The 21,045-nt window shown below is 43.2% G+C and overlaps 1 protein-coding gene across 1 annotated transcript in view; it reads right to left on the reverse strand.

Moving 5' to 3' along the window:
* Positions 1–15,482, reverse strand: part of srrm4 (serine/arginine repetitive matrix 4) — a gene marked incomplete at both ends in the record, with an annotated part of 40,847 nt that extends 25,365 nt beyond the window's left edge. The window contains one exon of the mRNA XM_079734116.1: positions 15,301–15,482. Within this exon, the coding sequence (XP_079590242.1) occupies positions 15,301–15,482 (182 nt within the window). The remainder of the gene's footprint in view (positions 1–15,300) is intronic.
* Between the last annotated feature and the right edge of the window lie 5,563 nt (positions 15,483–21,045).

Below are 21,045 nucleotides of genomic sequence, written 5' to 3' on the forward strand. Positions count from 1 at the left end.
GCTGGATTATCCCATTATCTTTAATGGTTGGAGCTCCGCAGCAGTCAAGGCCCCGGGGGATTTACTTAGCTACGTCCCCCCCGTCCTTTCAGAGGAAGATAGTAAACAAAAGACAGCGACAAACAGGCTCCATAGATTCCCAGGTCCCTAAATCCTTTTTTCATGAACACATTCCAACTTTATATGATCCAAATGGAGATTTGATGCAGCAAAGTATCAGATGGTACATTAAATATGACCCACACGGCAATGACTTGATGGAAGTCAAAAGCCTGTGTTTATGTTTCAAGTAATTGGGTTTTGAAAGCTGATGAAATGGGAAGCATTTAATTACTTTTAATTGAAATTAAATTTGTTGCTAACGGGACTAGCAACGGCCCATTATTCAACCCTCTTCTTAGAGGTGGTTTAAACCCCATTACACACTAATTCCTCTCCCAGTCAAAGTGACATTGAATATATTCACATCCAGTATAGCGAAGCTGCAAATGGCAATGGGAACTCAAGCCACAGACTTTTACCTCTTTCTCTTCTTTCATTGGTAGTACAACAAAAACCTTCAAATGTCAAACATCTCGGTCTATTTCATGAATTCATGAATAGGAAGTCTATTATATTTAGTAAATGTTGGTATACAGTGAGGCAAAAAAGTCAGCCACCAATTGTGCAAGTTCTCCCACTTAAAAAGATGAGAGAGGCCTGTAATTTTCATCATAGGTAAACCTCAGCTATGAGAGACAAAATGAAAAAAAAAATCTAGAAAATCATATTGTCTGAATTTTAAAGAATTTATTTGCAAATTATGGTGGAAAATAAGTATTTGGTCACCCACAAACCAGCAAGATTTCTGGCTGTCACAGACCTGTAACTTCTTCTTCTTGAAGAGGCTGTTTACCTGTATTAATGGCACCTGTTTGAACTCCTTATCAGTATAAAAGACACCTGTCCACAACCTCAATCAGTCACACTCCAAACTCCACTATGGTCAAGACCAAAGAGCTGTCAAAGGACACCAGAAACACAATTGTAGACCTGCACCAGGCTGGGAAGTCTGAATCTGCAATAGGTAAGCAGCTTGGTGTGAAGAAATCAACTGTGGGAGCAATTATTAGGAAATGGAATACATACCACTGATTATCTCCCTCGATCTGGGGCTCCACGCAAGATCTCACCCTGTGGGGTCAAAATGATCACAAGAACGGTGAACAAAAATCCCAGAACCACACGTGGGGACCTAGTGAATGACCCCCAGAGAGCTGGGAGCAAAGTAACAAAGGCTACCATCACTAACACACTACGCCGCCAGGGACTCAAATCCTGCAGTGCCAGACGTGTCCCCCTGCTAAAGCCAGTGCATGTCCGGGCCCGTTTGAAGTTTGCTAGAGAGCATTTGGATGATCCAGAACAGGATTGGGAGAATGTCATATGGTCAGATGAAACCAAAATATAACCTTTTGGTAAAAACTCAACTCGTCGTGTTTGGAGGAGAAAGAATGCTGAGTTGCATCCAAAGAACACCATACCTACAGTGAAGCATGGGGGTGGAAACATCATGCTTTGGGCCTGTTTTTCTGCCAAGGGACCAGGACGTCTGATCCGTGTGACAGAAAGAATGAATGGGGCCATGTATCGTGAGATTTTGAGTGAAAACCTCCTTTCATCAGCAAGGGCATTGAAGATGAAACGTGGCTGGGTCTTTCAGCATGACAATGACCCCAAACACACCGCCCGGGCAACGAAGGAATGGCTTCGTAAGAAGCATTTCAAGGTCTTGGAGTGGCCTAGCCAGTCTCCAGATCTCAACCCCATAGAAAATCTTTGGAGGGAGTTGAAAGTCCGTGTTGCCCAGCGAAGGCCCAAAAACATCACTGCTCTAGAGAAGATCTGCATGGAGGAATGGGCCAAAATACCAGCAGCAGTGTGTGAAAACCTTGTAAAGACTTACAGAAAACGTTTGACCTCTGTCATTGCCAACAAAGGGCATGTAACAAAGTATTGAGATGACCTTTTGTTATTGACCAAATACTTATTTTCCACCATAATTTGCAAATAAATTCTTTAAAAATCAGACAATGTGATTTTCTAGATTTTTTTTTTCATTTTGTCTCTCATAGCTGAGGTATACCTATGATGAAAATTACAGGCCTCTCTCATCTTTTTAAGTGGGAGAACTTGCACAATTGGTGGCTGACTAAATACTTTTTTGCCCCACTGTACATGAAATATGCATGATACATGATTTTTACATTATTATATTGCATGATTCTTTTTTGGACTTGAATTATCGATCTGATCAGAGGTCAGCTTTGAAAGAATTCATAAGAATTATGTGAATTTCATATTTTCCATTAATTGTTGTGTGTTCAGGGACACCCATGAATGCAGTCATGGACACACATAAATGCAGTCAGGCACACTCACGCAATTATATAATGCCTTTCTAACCAGTGGTCACTAAAAAGTGCTTTACACTAAAATTCACCCATTCATACACACATTGACAGACCCACGGTGGTGTGAATACGTTTGCTACCATGCAAGCAACAGCCAGCTGAGCAGTCAGGGTGAGGTGTCTTGACCAGCAACACCTCAACACTCAGCTAGGAGGAGCCGGTATAAATATCAATATATAGACTGTATATATATATATATATATATATATATATATATATATATATATATATATATATATATATATATATATATATATATATATATATATAGATAACGCATCCATAAAATTATGTGTAATGGATGCGTTACATATACATATATTTAGTTATATAAGGAAAACGAGTAGCACAAAGTCTCTGCATTAGACAGTCCTTGGATAACAATTTCAACAGCGGAGGCGAAGCATTGAAGATAGCTTAGCCAGGCATTGTTTTCTTTCCTCCGTGTTGCGAAGTAGTTCTTCACAAGATGGAGACATCGTTAACACTCTTCGGCCATTAAACAACTTCTATAAAAGCTTTATGCCTGGGGAAGCTCCATCACAATCAGCCTGGCATTCAGACGCTGTGCATTAGCCAAATGAGAGAGGATAGCACCGCCTGAGAAATTAATACCTTCCCATCCACACTTTATTAGCCACTAATCCTCTGCCTCTCCGCCCAGTCGCTCCAGGAGCTCTGGTAGCTTAGGACATGACCGTATGGAAAAGAGATGGAGGGAGAGAGAGAGGGGGAGACTGAGAGGGGGAGAGTGAGAGAGAGAGGGAAAGAGAGAGATTGAGACTGAAAGGGGGAGAGAGAGAGAGAGAGAGAGAGAGAGAGAGAGAGAGAGAAAGAGAGAGGGTGAGAAGGTGAGAGGGAGAGAGAGAGAGAGAGAGAGAGAGAGAGAGAGAGAGAGAGAGATTGAGACTGAGAGGGGGAGAGAGGGTGAGAGCGAGAGAAGGTGAAAGGGAGAGAGGGTGAGAGGGAGCGAGGTTGAGAGGGGGAGAAGCTGAGAGGGAGAGAGAGAAAAAGAGCTAGTGTTCACTCAATGCCAAAAAAAAATTACCTTATGTGCATAGGGTTAGACTGAAGTCATTTTAGTGATGACTTTATTCGTAAGAATAAATAAATAAAGCATGGCCCACAATATATTACATTTCACATATGTGATATTAGTTAGGATGGCGGCTATGGAAATAGTAAGATTAAAACAAGGAAAAAAGCTTTGCCAAGGCAATGAGTCAAAATTATTCTCAATGTATACGTGTGGATGGTTTCCTTATACAGGCATTATTATGTTTGAAACATTCTCTTTTCATCAAACATGTTCATGTTCATTCATGTAGCAACTCAAAATAATCCTGCTTTTTAAAAGCTGCTGCCTTAGCCAAAGAGTAATAATCAAGGACTCATAAACAGATGAAACATTGACTTTGTGTGACTCTTTGGCGCTCTTGTTGCTGTCTCAGTGCATTAGCAATGGCCTTTGGCAATCTAAAGAGAGATTATGCCACCCGTCAGCACTCATTTATTTACGCAAACCAGCACTCTCAAGTCAAACCTTTTCAGTTGTACACTGGTTGCCTTGCCATCCATGTGAAGGCAACAAGAAACCCTGTGTCCAACACAGGGGAGACGGTCAGCAACAGACTCTGTTCTGTGGTAAGATGTTTTCTGTCGATCAACCAAAAGGTTTCCACAAAAAAACTTCAATAATTTTGCAGCCTTACAGAGAACTCATTTAGATCAGGCTACAGAGATCCCTGAGCACCCGCCTCACAGACCATCAAAGACAAACCATTAATACTGAGCTCCCTGTTGTAGATCCGTGGTTTTCATTGCGGCTATATTTCCTCAGCGCTTCTTCTACAGTAATGCAGGGAGCGCTGGGAGAAAAGCAATTCCAAACCTTCCAAGGAAACTGCTGTGCCCCAGTTTGAAATGAACGCCCTCAAAATAACAGTTTAATTAAGCAACTGTCAGGCTTTCATGTTTGGTAAACGAATCACCAGGAGCGTGATAGCAGGTTCAAAACTCAAAGCCCAAAAAGTCTCTTGAATTAGCTCATATGGAAAAGCATTTCATGTTGGTTTTTTTATGGCCCTTGAATGAACTCCCAGGATCCTCTGTATCTGGGCAAGACATATTTAATTATTAATACTCTGTTACATGCTTCCAAGCAATAGCCACTATTAGCTAGAGATAATCTCCATGTTAGCTGAGAATACACCTAATATTGAGAATTTTGGCTACAGTCTACACTGACTGTTTGATGGCCAATTTGATTATTTATGGATCTACGTAAAATGTGAAACTCTGTGGTTCAAAAGTCTCATATCAGATGTTAATAATATTTTATAATAATATAATAATACTATAATAATACACCCATTATCCAGTATCACAACAAGGCATGGTGGCCATGACATACTGCACAGATATATAGTAGTCAATTGGGTACAAGCAACGACAGAGATAGTTTGATCGGGGTTAAAAGGATAGATTAGAGGAAAATGAACTGTTATTTTGCACCCTTCCCGGTGACAATGCACAGGGCAGGATGCAGGTGTTAATGGGTTTTAATGAGTCACTGTGACAGGGTCCTGGGATATTCCCTGTGTGCCTTATATCAGATTTTAGTCCCACAAAACAGGAGTAGACCTCCTCATGACGATTCATTCCATAAGGATTTACTTTGACTCTTGGCCCCAAAGCATGGGAGACAGGTTAAAGCCCACTACACGAGTCACCTCAGCGGGTCTTAGCTGTGTGGTCTGACGAAGCATGACGGTACTGCTGCACTCTGCTGGCGTTGGCAAACCTGTCCAGCCTCGTCTCCATGCCCTAGTCAGTCCATCGTTACTAATCGGTTCATAGTGGGATCTGCTTCTTGGCTGTCACTGGAGATGATGTTTCTCCTGTTAGCCATGAGTCTCAATAGATCAACGGAATGCACAGCTTGCTACAGGCTAACATTTGATACAATATAATTACTGCACCACATTCGGTGCTCTAGTTTAGTTTAGTTTAGTTTAGTTTAGTTTTATTTATTTGTCACATGCACAATTCTACAGGTCAATGCGTAGTGAAATTCTTATGAACCAGTCGGGCTGTAATTCAACTATATAAAGTGCAAGATTATAATAATGATTGGGTGGTCACTGGGTGGTGGGCTAAGTGACATTGTCAGTCTGGTTTAACAGTCTGATGGTCTGGGGAAAGAAACTCCTCCTCATCCTCTCTATGTTGGCCATCAGCAGACGGTAGTGTCTCCCTGAAGGAAGCAGGGTAAACAGACTCTTGTTGGGGTGGCTGACATCACTAGTTCTCTTTTTGGCTCTTTTTCTGCATCGTTTGATGTGAATGTCCTGCAGGTTGGGGAGGCTGGCCCTGATGGTTCTCTCAGCTGAGTGGACCACCCTCCTTAGAGCCAACTGATCCTGCTTGGTGGCGTTCCCCATCCAGGTGGTGATACTCCCGCTCAGGATGCTCTTTATGGTGCAGCTGTAGAAGTTCCTGAGCACACTGAGTGGAAGTTTAAAGCCTCTTAGTCATCTGAGATAGTAGAGACGCTGACAGGCTTTCTTCACAACGGTGTTGGTGTGACAGGACCATGACAGTTCCTGTGTGATGTGAACACCGAGGTATTTAAAGCTGTCCAATCCTCTCCACCAGGGTTCTGTTTATGCTGAGAGGTTGGAAGCTCCTCTGCTGTTTCCTGCTGAAGTCCACTATAAGCTCCTTTTTCTTGTCGACGTTCAGCTTGAGGTTATTCTCCTTACACCAGTCCACTAGATAATTGATCTCAGAGCGGTAGGCAGTCTCATCATTGTTGGAGATCAGGCCCACCATAGCTGTGTCATCAGTGAACTTGGCCATGATGTTGGAGTCTAAGGTGGCAACCCAGTCGTAGGTGTAAAGGGAATACAGCAGAGGGCTCAGCACGCAGCCCTGGGGGGCACCGGTGTTGAGGGTGAGGGGGGTGACATGTGATTGCCCACTCTAACCACCTGCGATCTATCGGTCAGGAAATTAAGGACCCACCTGCAAAGGGAGTAATGCAGGCCGAGATCTCTCATTTTAGTGAACAGCTTGGAGGGGGCTATCGTATTAAATGCTGAGTTATAATCAATAAACAGCAGTCTAACGTGGGCCCCTTTCCTGGTGTCTAAATGGGAGAGGGTAGTGTGGAGAATGTGGGCTATGGCGTTATCTGTAGATCTATTAGGGCGGTAGGCAAATTGTAAGGGTTCCAGGGTGACAGGTAAGGAGGAGGTGATGGAGGTTTTGATTAGTCTCTCAAAACACTTCATCACCACAAAGGTCAGGGCTATGGGGCGATAATCATTTAAACAGCTGGGCTGGGGTTTCATCTGTACAGAGGTTTATCATTTTGGTAATAACCAGACAACTTGTTATATGAAAGACCATAATGAATGATCTATAATGTATTTACAAATTAAGCTACGTTGCAAATGTATGCTTGGCAATATGTATATTTTAATAGGGGAAAATAATTGTGTTTAGTTGAATAGGCTTGGGAGGTTTTCATTGGGGTTTTATGCCAGCAGTCATATGAACTGTGAAATGCCAAACATCCTCCATCATTTACCTCCACTTTGATTGGATCAGAAGACTGAATATCTATGAGTAATCATGTCAAAAATGCAAATCCACATCGAATCAAAATGAGAGAGCAATGGTTGGCAATCTGTCGAAAGAAACTACCAAAAATGATTAATCTTTGTTGTTATTTGACATTTCATGTCATTAAAACCCCTAAGCAGAGTTAAAAAAAAAGGTAAAATATGTGTATATGAAGTATGAAGTCCAATTAATTCAACCTGGCCGTCTCCGAGTGAGACTGTGAAATTGTCAGGGCAGACGTGTTATGCAAATTGTGTCCAGCGTGCGTATGAGCGGCAGATCGCCTTCCTCAAATGAGGATGGCCAGGGGCCGGGGATGGGGCCAAATGAAACAGGAAGGAGAGGCTACTGGAGCCAGTCAGCCTTGAAAGTATTTAATTTAACATGATGAGGAGTTGACTTTGAGAAGTCTGCATTTGACTGAATAAATTTCACCACTGCGATGCCATTAAAACATTTTTCAGGGATCGGGGGATTCGCTATCATCATCATCAAACCGAGTAAACACAGCTACTGTAGGAACAATATTACCAATAAAAATAGTAATAATCGGTTTTACAGTCTTACCATTTCCATTTCTAAATCACTGCAGCACGGCGGCCAATGGTCATGATAGTGGTTGAGAACCAATATCATGACCAGGATCATACATCTAGTTTGATCATGTCTACAAACTTACATATACATGAAAGAATCTAACAAGTAAAGGATGCGGTGAGAGTGGAGCTAGCCAGTCACTCATGATAATCTGTGACCAGCGATACGTGATCACCTCATCCCAGGGCAGTCTCGATCCAACCTGCGCAACTTGGCCGTTAATTGGGCTGCAGCCTGTGTGTGCATAGCAGCCTGTGTGTAGAGTGTGTAACAGGAGCAGAGCAGCCTGTGTGTAGATATGCAGTGTCCAGGTGAGTCTTATTTTTTGCGGAAGCTGATGAGCGGCTCGGCGGTCCTGACATCGGCAGCCCATTCCACAGCAGTGCCAAAACAGAGAAAAGTTGTGACTTCGTTGTGCAACCTTTGCTTGCGTTCAGCAGGATGGGGCCACCGCTGTGATGTTCGCGGTGCAGCATAGCTGATTGTCCAGTACCACAGCGAGGTTCCTCCAGTTGCATAGATGATTAAACTCTTCTTTATATGGCTTACACACATATGAGATCAAATATCCATGTTGTCTAAATTATACACATACAAACTTTTGAGAAATAATCAAAATTCCCTGTATTAATTTTAATAGTTTAAAATGTCAAAAGTGTCTTGAAATATCAGTGTTTATGTAAACTGACGCCGCAGGGTATGCAGGGTATAGGGGATGATAAAACAGAAATGTCACACTCACTTTCTACTAGAGCAAAACCTTATAAAATGTGTATTTTGTGTGTGTTCACAAATATATTTGTTGTGTTAAAGATATATGCTTGTCAAATTAATGAAATTGGTATAATTAAGGACATCTGCTGGCCCACACATTTTTTTGCTGGATCCCAGGTGTTGATTGTTTTTGGATCTATGTTATGGATACTGTGAAACTTTGTGGTTCATAAAAGGTAATTATAACTGTATAAAACATATAAACATGACATATAATAATATGTTCTGGATGCAACATATAAACATGACATATAGTATTAGTATATGCTACACGTGAACCTCCTAATATGGCGCAATTTGGTTGGTTTGCTATCTCGGGATATTGAGCAATATCCCATGATTGAGATCTCAAACTCAGGTTATAGAGCTGGTAAGTACGCCCCTTCCGGTAGACCCCTCATGGAACCTCTGAGCGAGGAAAATTTGAATGGGAGTCAATGGAAAGAAACTTATTATATCCCCTGATCCCAGTCTTTATATGCCCTTGACTACACATATGTTGTTTGTGGATTTAAATGATAATTTTTCGTGTCAAGAGTTTGACCGTTTATTGTGCAATTATTCAGTTAAAGGCTGTAGAGAAAACACAGTGAGAAAGACTACATGTCTCGTATGTGACGTCAAGCTCCCTGCGACTGGCGTGGACAAGACCGTGTCTGTACAAGAGTGGTGGTGACGTTTATCATTCGCGTCGAGAGCAGCGAGGGGCTGTAGTTCACAAAGCGGCCTCACACAAATCCTAACATTATCAAACTTCCTCGCAAATTTTTGTTGTTTTCTGTGCATGAAAAAATATAATTTAAATCCACAAACAACATATGTGTAATCCAGGGCATATAAAGACTGGGACCAGGAAATAATTACGTTCTCTCCATTGTAACCCATTCATATTTTACGATCTCAGAGGTCCCATGGGGGTCTACCGGAAGGGGCGTACTTACGAGCTCTATTGTTTTCATCGCAAAATGTCGTGTGACGGTCGCCTCATCACACTAATAAAAACAAATAAAACCGCTAATAAAAATAAATAAATCCCGGCAAAAAGTGTTATCTTATTTATTTTTTTTCTCTTATTTTTTTTATATACTACATTTAAGTGTAGTATATACTAAGGCTCAGGCTCCGTGAATAGTGGGGAATAGCTATTCCCCACTATTCGGCGAATAATTGTTAAATATGTTCTGGAACCTACATATAAACATGATACATACAGTTTCTGGATTCACTCACTCAAATTGTCAAAATTGTGATTCCACTTTAAGAGGGATCAAGCAACAAGATCTGAATGAAACATCTCCCACTACCCCCGTCCTTTAAACTTCCCGCACAGCTGCTGCTCCCACTATGCTTTAGTAGGAACCACCACGCAATGGGGTGTGTGTGTGTGTGTGTGTGTGTGTGTGTGTGTGTGTGTGTGTGTGTGTGTGTGTGTGTGTGTGTGTGTGTGTGTGTGTGTGTGTTTGTGTGTGTATGTATGTGTGCCTGTTTCTGTGTCAGTGTTTGTGGGCCTGTGAAGGTATGGCTGTGTGTGAGTGTGTTTGTGTTTGTGTGTCTGTAGGTGTAGGTGTGTGTCTGTGTGTTTGTGAGCAGCCCAGTATGGGGGTGGCTGGCTGGGTAGGAACTAGGAAGGCACATGTTGAGATTGGTGACTTCAAGCATTAAGGATCCTCTTGAACTCACCATGTGGCTCACAGAATACAGGAGGCCATCATTTTGATCTTCATTTAGTATTGGATTTATCACGCATCACTGATGGAGTGCAGCTATCTGAAATTCAATATGATGGGCAGTAAAAAAATTGTGTTATCTCTCCGTTAAAGGCTGCAAGACCTTTCCCTATGCCCTTCTGGCTTTGAAATGTAATCAGAAATAGGATTTTCAAAGAGTTTATCTCAGGCAAAATGTAATTTGACCCGCTTGTATTTTCCTTCCGTTGGTGATGTGAAATGTGGTGTGGACTTCTCATCTTGCCATCAAATAACTTTCCTAATATGTTTTTTTTCCTACTCATATGTGTGTTCATATTTCCTTTTAGGCTCGTTTTATCATCTGCTTTCCTAGCTCCAGAGAGTGAGTGAGTGAAATATTGAGAAAGTGAGAGAGTGAGAGAGAGATTGTGGTATCCACTTTATGAGTGAGATTCATATAATTTCAATAGGGATCTCCTTGTGTGGATGAGTGTTGATCTAACTTAACAAATTGATGATCACTTTCTGTAAATCCCAGTCATTCGTGATATGGAGATATATTATCATGCAAGGGTGAATTCATATTTGTTTTCCTGCTTATATGCTCACCTTGCAAATTGGAAGTCAATAATGATTTAGTATATGATATGATACTGTATTTGATATATACATAGGTTTGCTTAGCTTTATTTGTGGCCATTTAAAATTGTTATCAAGATTTTAGTACTACTTAAACTACCTAAAGATACAAATGACAAGTGAGACTTAACGTTTATGATTTAAAAACGATTAAATTCAACTGATATTCCTGCAAAACATTCTATTTTATTTCATGTAACCCTGTGATCTGTTTTTTTTGTTCCTTGAAACAATTTGTTATGATTGGTGTGTTTCAGGTAACCATGTGTTCTGATTGGTGTGTTTCATGTAACCATGTGTTCTGATTGGTCTGTTCATGTAACAATGTGTTCTGATTGGTGTGTTGATTGTCAAAACTTGCTGTGTGACAGATGATGGATTAGCTTCAGGGAAATCAATAACACATTTACATTTCTCTCTATGGTTTTCGGCGATAGGAAATGCAAAAGCAAAAAAAGACCTCAAACTGACAATCAAATACCATCATTGGTTTTAAACACCATGACAAGAAACCGGGTAACAAACTCAGTGACTTGGCTGTGATAAAATATATACATTTAAATTAAAACAAGATGAATCTGTGGTCGTCTGGTTTGGAAAGCGAAGCAACGGTCTGTCTACACTGCAGTGAGCCTAAAGTGACGGTTAAATACCACAGAACACATACAGACGGGGAAACACACACACGGCATAAAGAAAGAACCATTACCATTTGGCACCACAGGTTAAAATATAACCTAATATTCAGTGTATCACATTATCACATGCAAACGAGAGAGAGAGAGAGAGAGAGAGAGAGAGAGAGAGAGGCTGTATGTACCACCTGATGACAAACAGGCTGTTTGTACCCCTTGATGGCAGACAGGCTGTATGTACCGCGTGATGACAGACAGGCTATATGTAGCCTATGTTCTCCTCTCTTAGTGACAAGCAGATGCAAAGTCTCTCGGGGAGCTCAGAAACGCCCCCGCAATGTTATCCTCCTCCTCAGACTTATAATGCTCATACTGTGTGTATGTGTGTGTGTGTGTGTGTGTGTGTCTGAGTGTGTGTTTGTGTGTGCATGCATATGTATGTATGCTGTCTACTTGCCAGTATAAGTGTTTTGTGTGTGTGCGTGTGCGTGGGTGGGTGCGTGCATGTGTGTGTGTGAGTGGGTGCGCGCGTGCATGCGTGTGTGTCTGTGTGTGTTTGCATGCCCTTGTGCGTATGGGAGTTTGCATGTGTGCACACGTGTGTATGTGTGTCTGTGTGTTATGGTTAGACATTGCTTCCTTAGTATACATGCCCTTCCAAGCTAGGCACACCAAAATCCAATGCCGTTGTTAATAAAGGGAAACACCAAACAACAACAACATCAACAACAACCAGCCGTTTCTCTGAATGATCACAGTGAAGTCAGCCCCTTCTCCGTCATCAGGGAGCTATCTTTACTGTCTCTGATGTGGTTTGAATTAAACATGCTTCGCATTCCTGTCTGACTCACTAAACCTGCATCTTGTGAAATTTAATAAGAATCTACAACCCCCAACCCCCCCCCCCCCAGACTCTCCCAAAACACACAACCTCTCTATACCTCCCCCAAACCCCACCCCCCTACACGAACACTCCACCCAACACATCCCCCCTCTACACTCCACCCAACACATCCCCCCTCTACACTCCTAAACCCCTCCCCCCCATCCCCTGCTCTTACTTTTCAGCCATCTGCCATGAAGTTGAACAACACCCCACTTATTCTCCTACCACACACACACACACACACACACACACACACACACACACACACATACACACACACACACACACACACACACTCATACACACACTCACACACACACACATAGAGCTAACACATAGGAGTTGGGACAAGCCCCACCCATATGATCCATCATATGCCTTCTCCATTGGAGAAGGAGGAGACGGAGGAGGAGGAGGAGGGGCAGTAGTGTTGGGGGGAGGAGGGGGAGGATGAGAGGACAGGAGGAGGAGGAGCATCAGTGTTGGGGGGAGGAAGAGAGGAGGGGAGGAGGAAAGGGAGGAGGAGGAGGAGGAGCAGTAGTATTTGGGGAAGGAGGGTGACGATGAGAGGAGGGGAGGAGGAGAGGGAGGAGTGCTGGGGAAGGAGGAGGAGGGGAGAAGGATGAGGGGAGGATTTGGTGGAGGAGGAGGAAGGGGAGGAGGATGAGAGGAGGAGGTGGAGGAGGAGGACGAGGAGCAGGAGGAGGTGGAGGAGGAGGGCCGGGGGAGGACAACAGTCTGTAATGACCTACTTAAGCCTCCCAGACCCACTCAACTTTTGAGGGAGAAAAAGGATGGAAGGAGAAAAGGAGAAAAAAAAGTCCAGGGCAATGGATGTAGAGAGAGATCATTCTAATGGAACATGAAACATCTCTCTATATACCCCCATACACACACACACACTGCCTCATACAAAAACTCACACCCACAAACCTACACACCCACACACAATAATCTCCCATCATACCCTCTCTGTGCTCGTTATAAACTCACTCCCAGCCGCCACATCGCAATTGTTCATCCCTCAGCTAACCACAGAGAATAATGATGGAGGAGAGGGATGGAGAGAGCGGAGAAAGGGTGAGAGCGAGCAAGAGAAGGGGAGGGAGACAGAGAGTGGTCGGGCCCTGGGGCCCTACATTGTGATGGTCTAAGCAGTCTCCAGCCTCAGCCGGGCTTTGGCTGAATCAACATCGGGGTGTAGCGAGAGCAGCTCTGTCCCCCACTGCTCTCTCTCTCTCTGTGTGTTTAAAGCCATGTCATATTATATATTTTACGATCCCTTCCGATGTTCCCAAGCGACGAGACGAGGAACCAAACCCAGAGACACGCTCCTTTAATTTGTTTGGAGTTGGTTTTCTGTTTGTTAGTGGGGCTTTGCAGTCATTGTCACGTTGAGCCAAGTTACGTCTGCTCTGAAGCCCGCACATCCTCATCATCATCATCCTCATCAACCTCATCCCCACTTAATCATCATCATAATCATCCTTATCCTCCTCATGTTATCCTCTTTAGCTTCCTCAAACTCACCATCATCATCATCTTACCATCTTCATCACCACCATCATCCTTCTCATCCTCACCATCACCATTCTCAAAATCATTATCATCATCATAATCCCCACTTAATCATCATCATCATCATCATCATCATCATCATCATCATCATCATCCTTATCCTCCTCATGTTATCCTCCTTAGCTTCCTCAAACTCACCATCATCCTCATTCTCCGCATCTTCATCTACATTCTTATCATCCTCACCATCATCATTACTATCGTCACCCTCATTATCCTCCTCCTTCTCATCATCATCCTCTTCCTCCACATCCTCATTATCGTCTTCCACTGAGGACCAGAGCGCCCATCCCAGGAGATGAACACAAGAGAAAGATCCCCCCCTCGCTGCCCACAGAGTGTATAGGGCAGACGGATCTCGTGGCTGACAATCTGCAACTAATCTATTGAATCATTTATTTGATCATACATGGATCCCTTAATAATGATTGGTCCATCTTCCTTAATTTACTTCTTGGTCAGGTCTCTGCATGGATGTAATAAGATGATGACACAATATTTTCTCTCATGTCCATCAAGAAAAAAAAAAGTCTCCCTAAACAAGCCACTTGTGGCGTTCTTGTGTGGCAGTAATAGAGAAATTAAAGACACATGATCTGCTCCAACAGGCCTGTGCTGCCGTAGGACGACAGGCCCGTTCTAATCATCATAAAAATCACAAATTTCACAAAAGTGCAAGTTGACAGAGTGTCAAATGTGTACTCAAAGGTCAGCCAAGCAAGCCCGAACGCAGGTGTGTGTTGCGTGTGTGATGTATTAATTACACACACATGATCCACCTCTACTGCATGCCTGCACAGGTACTGTGAGTGTGGTTCAAGCAACGTGTGTGTAATGTGAAATTTGTCTAATCTTAAAAAACTGCTTAAAAAACAGTTTGCTTCAGATTTATATTATGTTATTATATTTTAACATGTTACTGCTCAGACATCCTGATAGACTGAATAATAATAATGATAAGGACATCCTGTCAGGGACCATCACTAGGTCTGCCTGTGGTTTGCATGTGAAAGGTGCTACGTCTGAAGGATATGAGAGGTTACTGAATCTGTGCTTCACTTGTGATCTTTTCCTTTTCCCTTCAGTCACTCAACACACATGTAGGTCCACACTTTAGATTCCATGGAATTTAATTGAAGGTTTAAATTCTTTCCAATGTTTTTCTGTCCTTGAGTGTTGACAATTTCCTCCAACACTCTGGTATAATGGTATTTCTAATGACGATTAATGTGATCATTGTTTTCTATTCCATCAAATGCATTGCGTGCCAGAATGAAAACGTTGTCATGATAATTTCAAACTCATTCATACCAATCATTTGAACCAACCAACTAGGATTTTTCCCAGGATGTGTGTGTGCGTGTGTGTGTTTCTATAGTAAATAAAGACACATAAGACATGCTCCGGATGGGGGTACTCACGCTGCCACCCTCCTGCGGGAGGTGATGCTGGCCATGATGACGCTCCCCGGCCGGGGCTTGGTCACCGCCTGGAAGGTCCCCCTCCAGAACTTCTCAAAGAGCTCCTTCTCCTCGCGCTGCCCGCCCAGCGCGGCGGTGGACCCACAGGGACCCCCCTGGAGAGAAACGGGGCTCGGCTGCATCTTTACTCTCACTGAAGTGTCTCCCGAAAACAGCAATGCACAGAGCTAACACACACGCTGACACGGCCCAGGAGAGCCTGGCTCAGGAGCTCTCCAAGTACTGAAGGAGTCCACGCTGAGATTGGAGAGAGGGAGACGGAGAGATGCTTTCCCTCCCGCACCGAAGGTGAAACAGCCAGAGAGCCAGAGAGAGACAGAGAGTCAGGGCTCCGGTGCTCCGAGCGCCTGGAGAGAGGGACAAAGGCAGCCCCTTCCAGTTAGAGGCTGGCTGTTAGTGGGTATTGCTGGGTATTGTTCTCCCAGATGGAGAGGCAGGGTGGTGTGATATCGCCTCTCCTGTCACATCTGCTGCTCCCGGGGAAACGGGGGGGAGATGGGCGAGAGCACCTCCCACTCCTGGCTCCTAGGTCCGCTGGATAGATCCCTCCTCCCTGGAACTCTTTCTTCTTAGTGTGTCTCAAGCCGGCTGGCTGCCTGAGTTACACATCACTACCCCGGCACGCAGCGCATAGGGACGCTTGCTGTGTGTGGATGAAAAGTGAGGGAGAGAGAGGGAGGCAGAGAGAGAGAGGGAGGGAGAGAGAGAGAGGCAGTGCAGTGGATCCTGTGGTGGAGAGTGCTCGGGCGAGGGTACTGTGTGTGGAGTTTGTCTGAGGATGGAGGGTGTGTGAGCGTCTGTGTGGGAGCGGCTGTGTGTGTGTGTGTGTGTGATAGAGTGAGCTCAGATGAAGGCTGCTGGTCCACTCTCTCCCTGTCGCTCTGTCGCTTTCCCTCTCTAGCCGTGACATCAGAGTTTGGGGCTGGACATATGGGAGTACCATACTGTCTCTCTCTTTCTCAATCTCTGTCTCTCTCCCTCTGTTTCTCTCTTTAGCTCTCTCTCTTTCTTTCTACATCTCTGTCCATCTATATATATCTTGCTGTCTCTCTTTCTGTCTCTCTCAGTCCCTCTCTTTCTTTCTCTCCCACTCATCTCCTGCTGTGTGAATCACATCGTTTCTGTGTTGCTTCCTGTGTCTCCTTCAGCTCAGGGTCACTCGACACTCCATCACTCTCTCTCTGCATCTTCAGTCACATTCTACTGTATAATCCAACAAATTTGCCTTTTTGTCATTTTGCATTTGACAAGAGAATATATATCGGTCTTTCTTTCTTTCTTCCCCTTCCTCCCTCAGTCCCACTTGTGGCTGTCTTATAACCCTCCCCCCACATCCTCCCTCCCCCAGTCTCCGTGCCTCCCCGTCTCCCTCCTGCCTGCACGTACATGAGCCCCCTCTCCCCTCTCCTGGACAAAGGGCTGCTTGGATCAGCATGACAAAAGACCTGGCTGAGTGAGGGCCAGCCGAGCATGTGGCCGACATGAAGACCACACCCCCCACCCCTCCTCCCTGCCCTGGCTCTCTCCCCCTCCCTCTCTGCTCCTTCCCCCTCAGGCCTGTAGCATCTCCCTGCTGACACTCTTGCCTCCTCCTGCCTCTCCTATACCACATGCACCAGCACTGTGCTCCTCTCTTCTCATCATCATAAACCCCTCTTATCTTCTCCTTTCTTCTCCTCTCCTCATCTACTCCTCTTGTCTCATCCTCTCTTCTTCTCTCCTCATATACTCCTTTTGTCTCCTCATCTCTTCTCCTTGCCTCATTTACTCCTCTACTCTCCTTCTTCTCCTCTCCTCTTCTACGTCTTACCTCATTCATCTCTTCTCCTCCTCTCTGCCTGCGTCCTGCCTCAAACATTGCTTGATCACCCTCCAACAGACACACACACACACACACACACACACACACACACACACACACACACACACACACACACACACACACACACACACTCCTTGCACCCCCTACTGCTTCATTCGGCAATATATCTCAAGAATAATCTTTTGAAAGTGCAGCGAGCATTGTTTTGTGTTCTATACACCGCCATCAGTAATAGCTAACTCTCAGCCGTTTATGGCTGAATTTAACAACGCTGGCATAGGTAGTACTGCTGTACTCGTAGTATTGCTTAGCAACACAGAAGTTTTGCAAATGGTCCAATAATGGCACGACACACAAACACCACAGATTGCTCCTGTTATAACAGGACCAATCTGTAATAATACAATTGCCTGCATTAATTTAAAATACAATGGTAAAAAATACCTAAGAGAAGCCAAACTGTATGAGTGTTGCCAGGAGAGCAGATGTTTTTTTCAGCTGAAGTGTAGAGCACAGGGCTAGGAGTTAATAGGTTTGCGCAAAAGAAATAGAGGTGTGCCAGGGCCAGATTAATAATGCATGAATTAGCAGATAACACAGAATCGTGTTCTAGAACATCTACTTAACGATTAAAGCTAGAGCTACTTAATGATAAGTGGCTGCTTCATGGGTGTGCTTTGCATAAAGACGGAGGCAGAGGGTAAAGAAATACGCCCGTCAACACACTTACCATACATTTACAGCGAGGAATAGCAGGCAGGCGTTTTTACACAAAGCAGGGTTAGAGTCAGGAGATGGTACCTGGAGGGATGAAGTGGACTTCCGTCTTAGCTAATGTTTGGGGTTTATATATTTTTTGTCTGATGGATTTTACTTGCAAAGTTAAGCAAAGCGACATTGGGTCACCGTGAGTGAGATACCATTATTTCATAACTTTAAATCTAAACCACCTTGAAATATAGCAAATTGCACCTAGCTATAGTGGTTGGTGAATAGTTATGGAGTACGATCTTAAGAAATACCATTAAAAGTAATGTCTTCACATTACCACAACATTCAGTATGCCTTATGTGAGTAGAGCCTTGTTTTTTTTAGGCTTTTTTTTGTCTTAAAAAACCAAGAGCCAAGCCATTAAACATGCTGAACATAAGGCCGCCTGGTCGTTCTGCTTTTGTTGTGATGGCTTATAACACTGCATCCATTCTGCACAGCAACAAAGCATTTCAACAACGCATTACGGATCTCTGTCATTTATCAAGTACGTAGTAATGCAATCAGCGAAGAGCATCGAGTGTCGCCATTGAATACCATAATAACAAGTTGGAGCCAAACTGCCGGTACCGGCGTGGGAGATTGCTGAGCGCTGCATGGGATTTCAAGACGGACACAATGACAGTAATTGCGGTCATTAGAGAGGATGGATTAATTTGTCGTCGGCTTGTTTTTATGCTGTCACCAGTCAACAGTCTTTTCTTTTTCTCTTCAGCAGCGATGTTTGTGTGTCCGGTGCCAATGTGCTGATGTGTGGCTGGTCATTATGTTTGGATGCAAACACATGCAAGCCAACAGTGAAACTTTTCAGGCTGAAATCAAGGATGAATAGCTTTAAATCGTCATGTGACCACTTTGGATCAAGGTATTGATTTTGCAATGTATAGGTTATCAAATTCCAGTCAACTGCTATAGCAACAGACAAATTTGATGCTTTGCATTTTGCCTGCAGACCACTAATTTACACCACTTCGATAATACATGGCAGGTAATAACATAAAACCCAAATATATTTCAAGGAATAGTAAGACAGTTAGAACAGAAAATGATACGCATTACAAATATTTCAGTTGTATGAATGGCAACAACAACCCATCTGGGGTCTGACAATTTGGCAATTCTCAACCCTACAACAACATTCTTTATTCATTCAAGTATTTTCTATGGATGAAATCTAACGGGCTGGAGGGACAAGATGACCTGCAGAAGCACATCATTGTTTCACTGGTCTGGATCGTTTGGCAAAACCAGGCTCTCCCTTCTTCAATGTTTCACTCACCCTTCCCTAGCCCGGGAACCAGAAAGATCTGTCAGCTCATGTTTTATTTGCTATGTCATATGTCTGGCCCTCTCAGATTCAATCAGGTCCCCAGCAGGATTGGCCCAGGTCGGGCCAATCACAGCCGCTGATCTAGTGTTGGGCGGGTTTGACTATACAGAGGAGTGCCCGATGGATGCGCTGTTGAGGCATTTTCCCGAACCACCAAGATGGCCGCCGATGATGTGTTCCAATTGCGTCGAGAGCATGGACCTATTAAGGAAAGGACAGCGGATTAAAAAATGGCACCCATTCATTCCTATGAAAACTGCTCAATGGCGTAGGGCAACATCAAGGAGAGATTTGCCTCTGCATCATGGGCTCCTAGCCACGCCCTAGTGCATGATGTGACGGATGCAGAAATACTCTCGTTTTCTTGCATTGTTAGCATTGTAGCATCATAAGCAAGAGATTTGAGCGAGCACAGTCACATTGTTTCCCGGCCATGAAAGTATAAGCTACTAACCCCCCCGATGATTCTCTATGTTATCTTTAAATTACCCTCCTGCCATCTGGGCAACAATTATTATTTGACAATTATTATTTATATAATTATTTTAGATTAGTTTGTCCCTTTTTGACCTAAAAAAGAAAATTACCGGTAACACTTTATAATAAGGTGCCATAATAAATAGCAAACTAGTCATTACCTAACCCTGGGTTAATATTTGTTAATTGTTACTAAAATATCTATTTGGCACAAGTTAATAGTTTTTTCATCATTAATTAAATATTAGTTGTTTGCATACAATCTGTATGTTAATGTTTTAACAAATAGAAAACAATCTATTAACTAATATTGTATTAATATTTGTAATAGTTAACTAATGTATTTTTGGCACTAATTAACAGTTATTTCTTACATCATTTAAATGTTACATGTTTATTTACAAACTATATGTTAATATAAAAGTTAATGACAAATTATTATTTAACCAATTGTTATTAAACTGTGCTTCTGAAGTTTTTTTGATTTAAATATCACCACACCTAATTAACACATTACTCAAAACATGTTGGTCTAGCAAGCATCCTTATACTTAACTTATCTTACACCTTAAATATTCCCCAAGTACCCTAAAAACCCCTCTCATCCCACACACTTGATCCCTGCCCGTCTGACACCACACCCACAACGCACAAATGTTCTTCCGGACTTCACGTCTGGTCCTCCCCCATCCTCTGAAACCCGGAAGCCAGCTCAACCGCAACGTGAGTATTTTTAATGTCTTGTCCTTGTTCGTGAGATGTTTGTATTGTCTCCCATGACCGGCTTTCTCGTAATGTTGTATTTTATGTTTGTGTGTTGCAGGTGGCGTCATGAAAGCGTTGGAATATTATGTTTGTGTGTGCGTTGGAATCATTGGCGTCAGTTTGGTTTGAAATGTGGTGGGGACAGAGACGCAATCTGGATTGCTTTTTCAGAAGTGCTGGGTACATTGAGGATGCACCTTATTTTTCTTTAGCGCAGGTCATGAAAGGTTCTGAAAGACGGGATACCCATGTAGCTTACTAATATAAAATTTATACAAAAAAATGATGTCTGACACGTTTTATGAAGAAAGCGTTTTCAAAAAGCCATGGACATGATGACCCACTATGTTCTGCTCCATGATGCACTCAATGTTGACGTGACATGGCATGAGCTATACCAACATAAACAAAGAGGAGCTTATTACCTACGTGTTTAAGTTCAGAAGGGGCAAACTGTAGCTACACATAGCACTACAAAAAGATTGAAAAAGCTAAAAATAATTATAGCTGAACGCTATAT

The sequence above is a fragment of the Pollachius pollachius genome (genome assembly GCF_949987615.1).
Source record: "Pollachius pollachius genome assembly, chromosome: 1".
In the NCBI taxonomy this organism is placed as follows: Eukaryota; Metazoa; Chordata; class Actinopteri; order Gadiformes; family Gadidae; genus Pollachius; species Pollachius pollachius.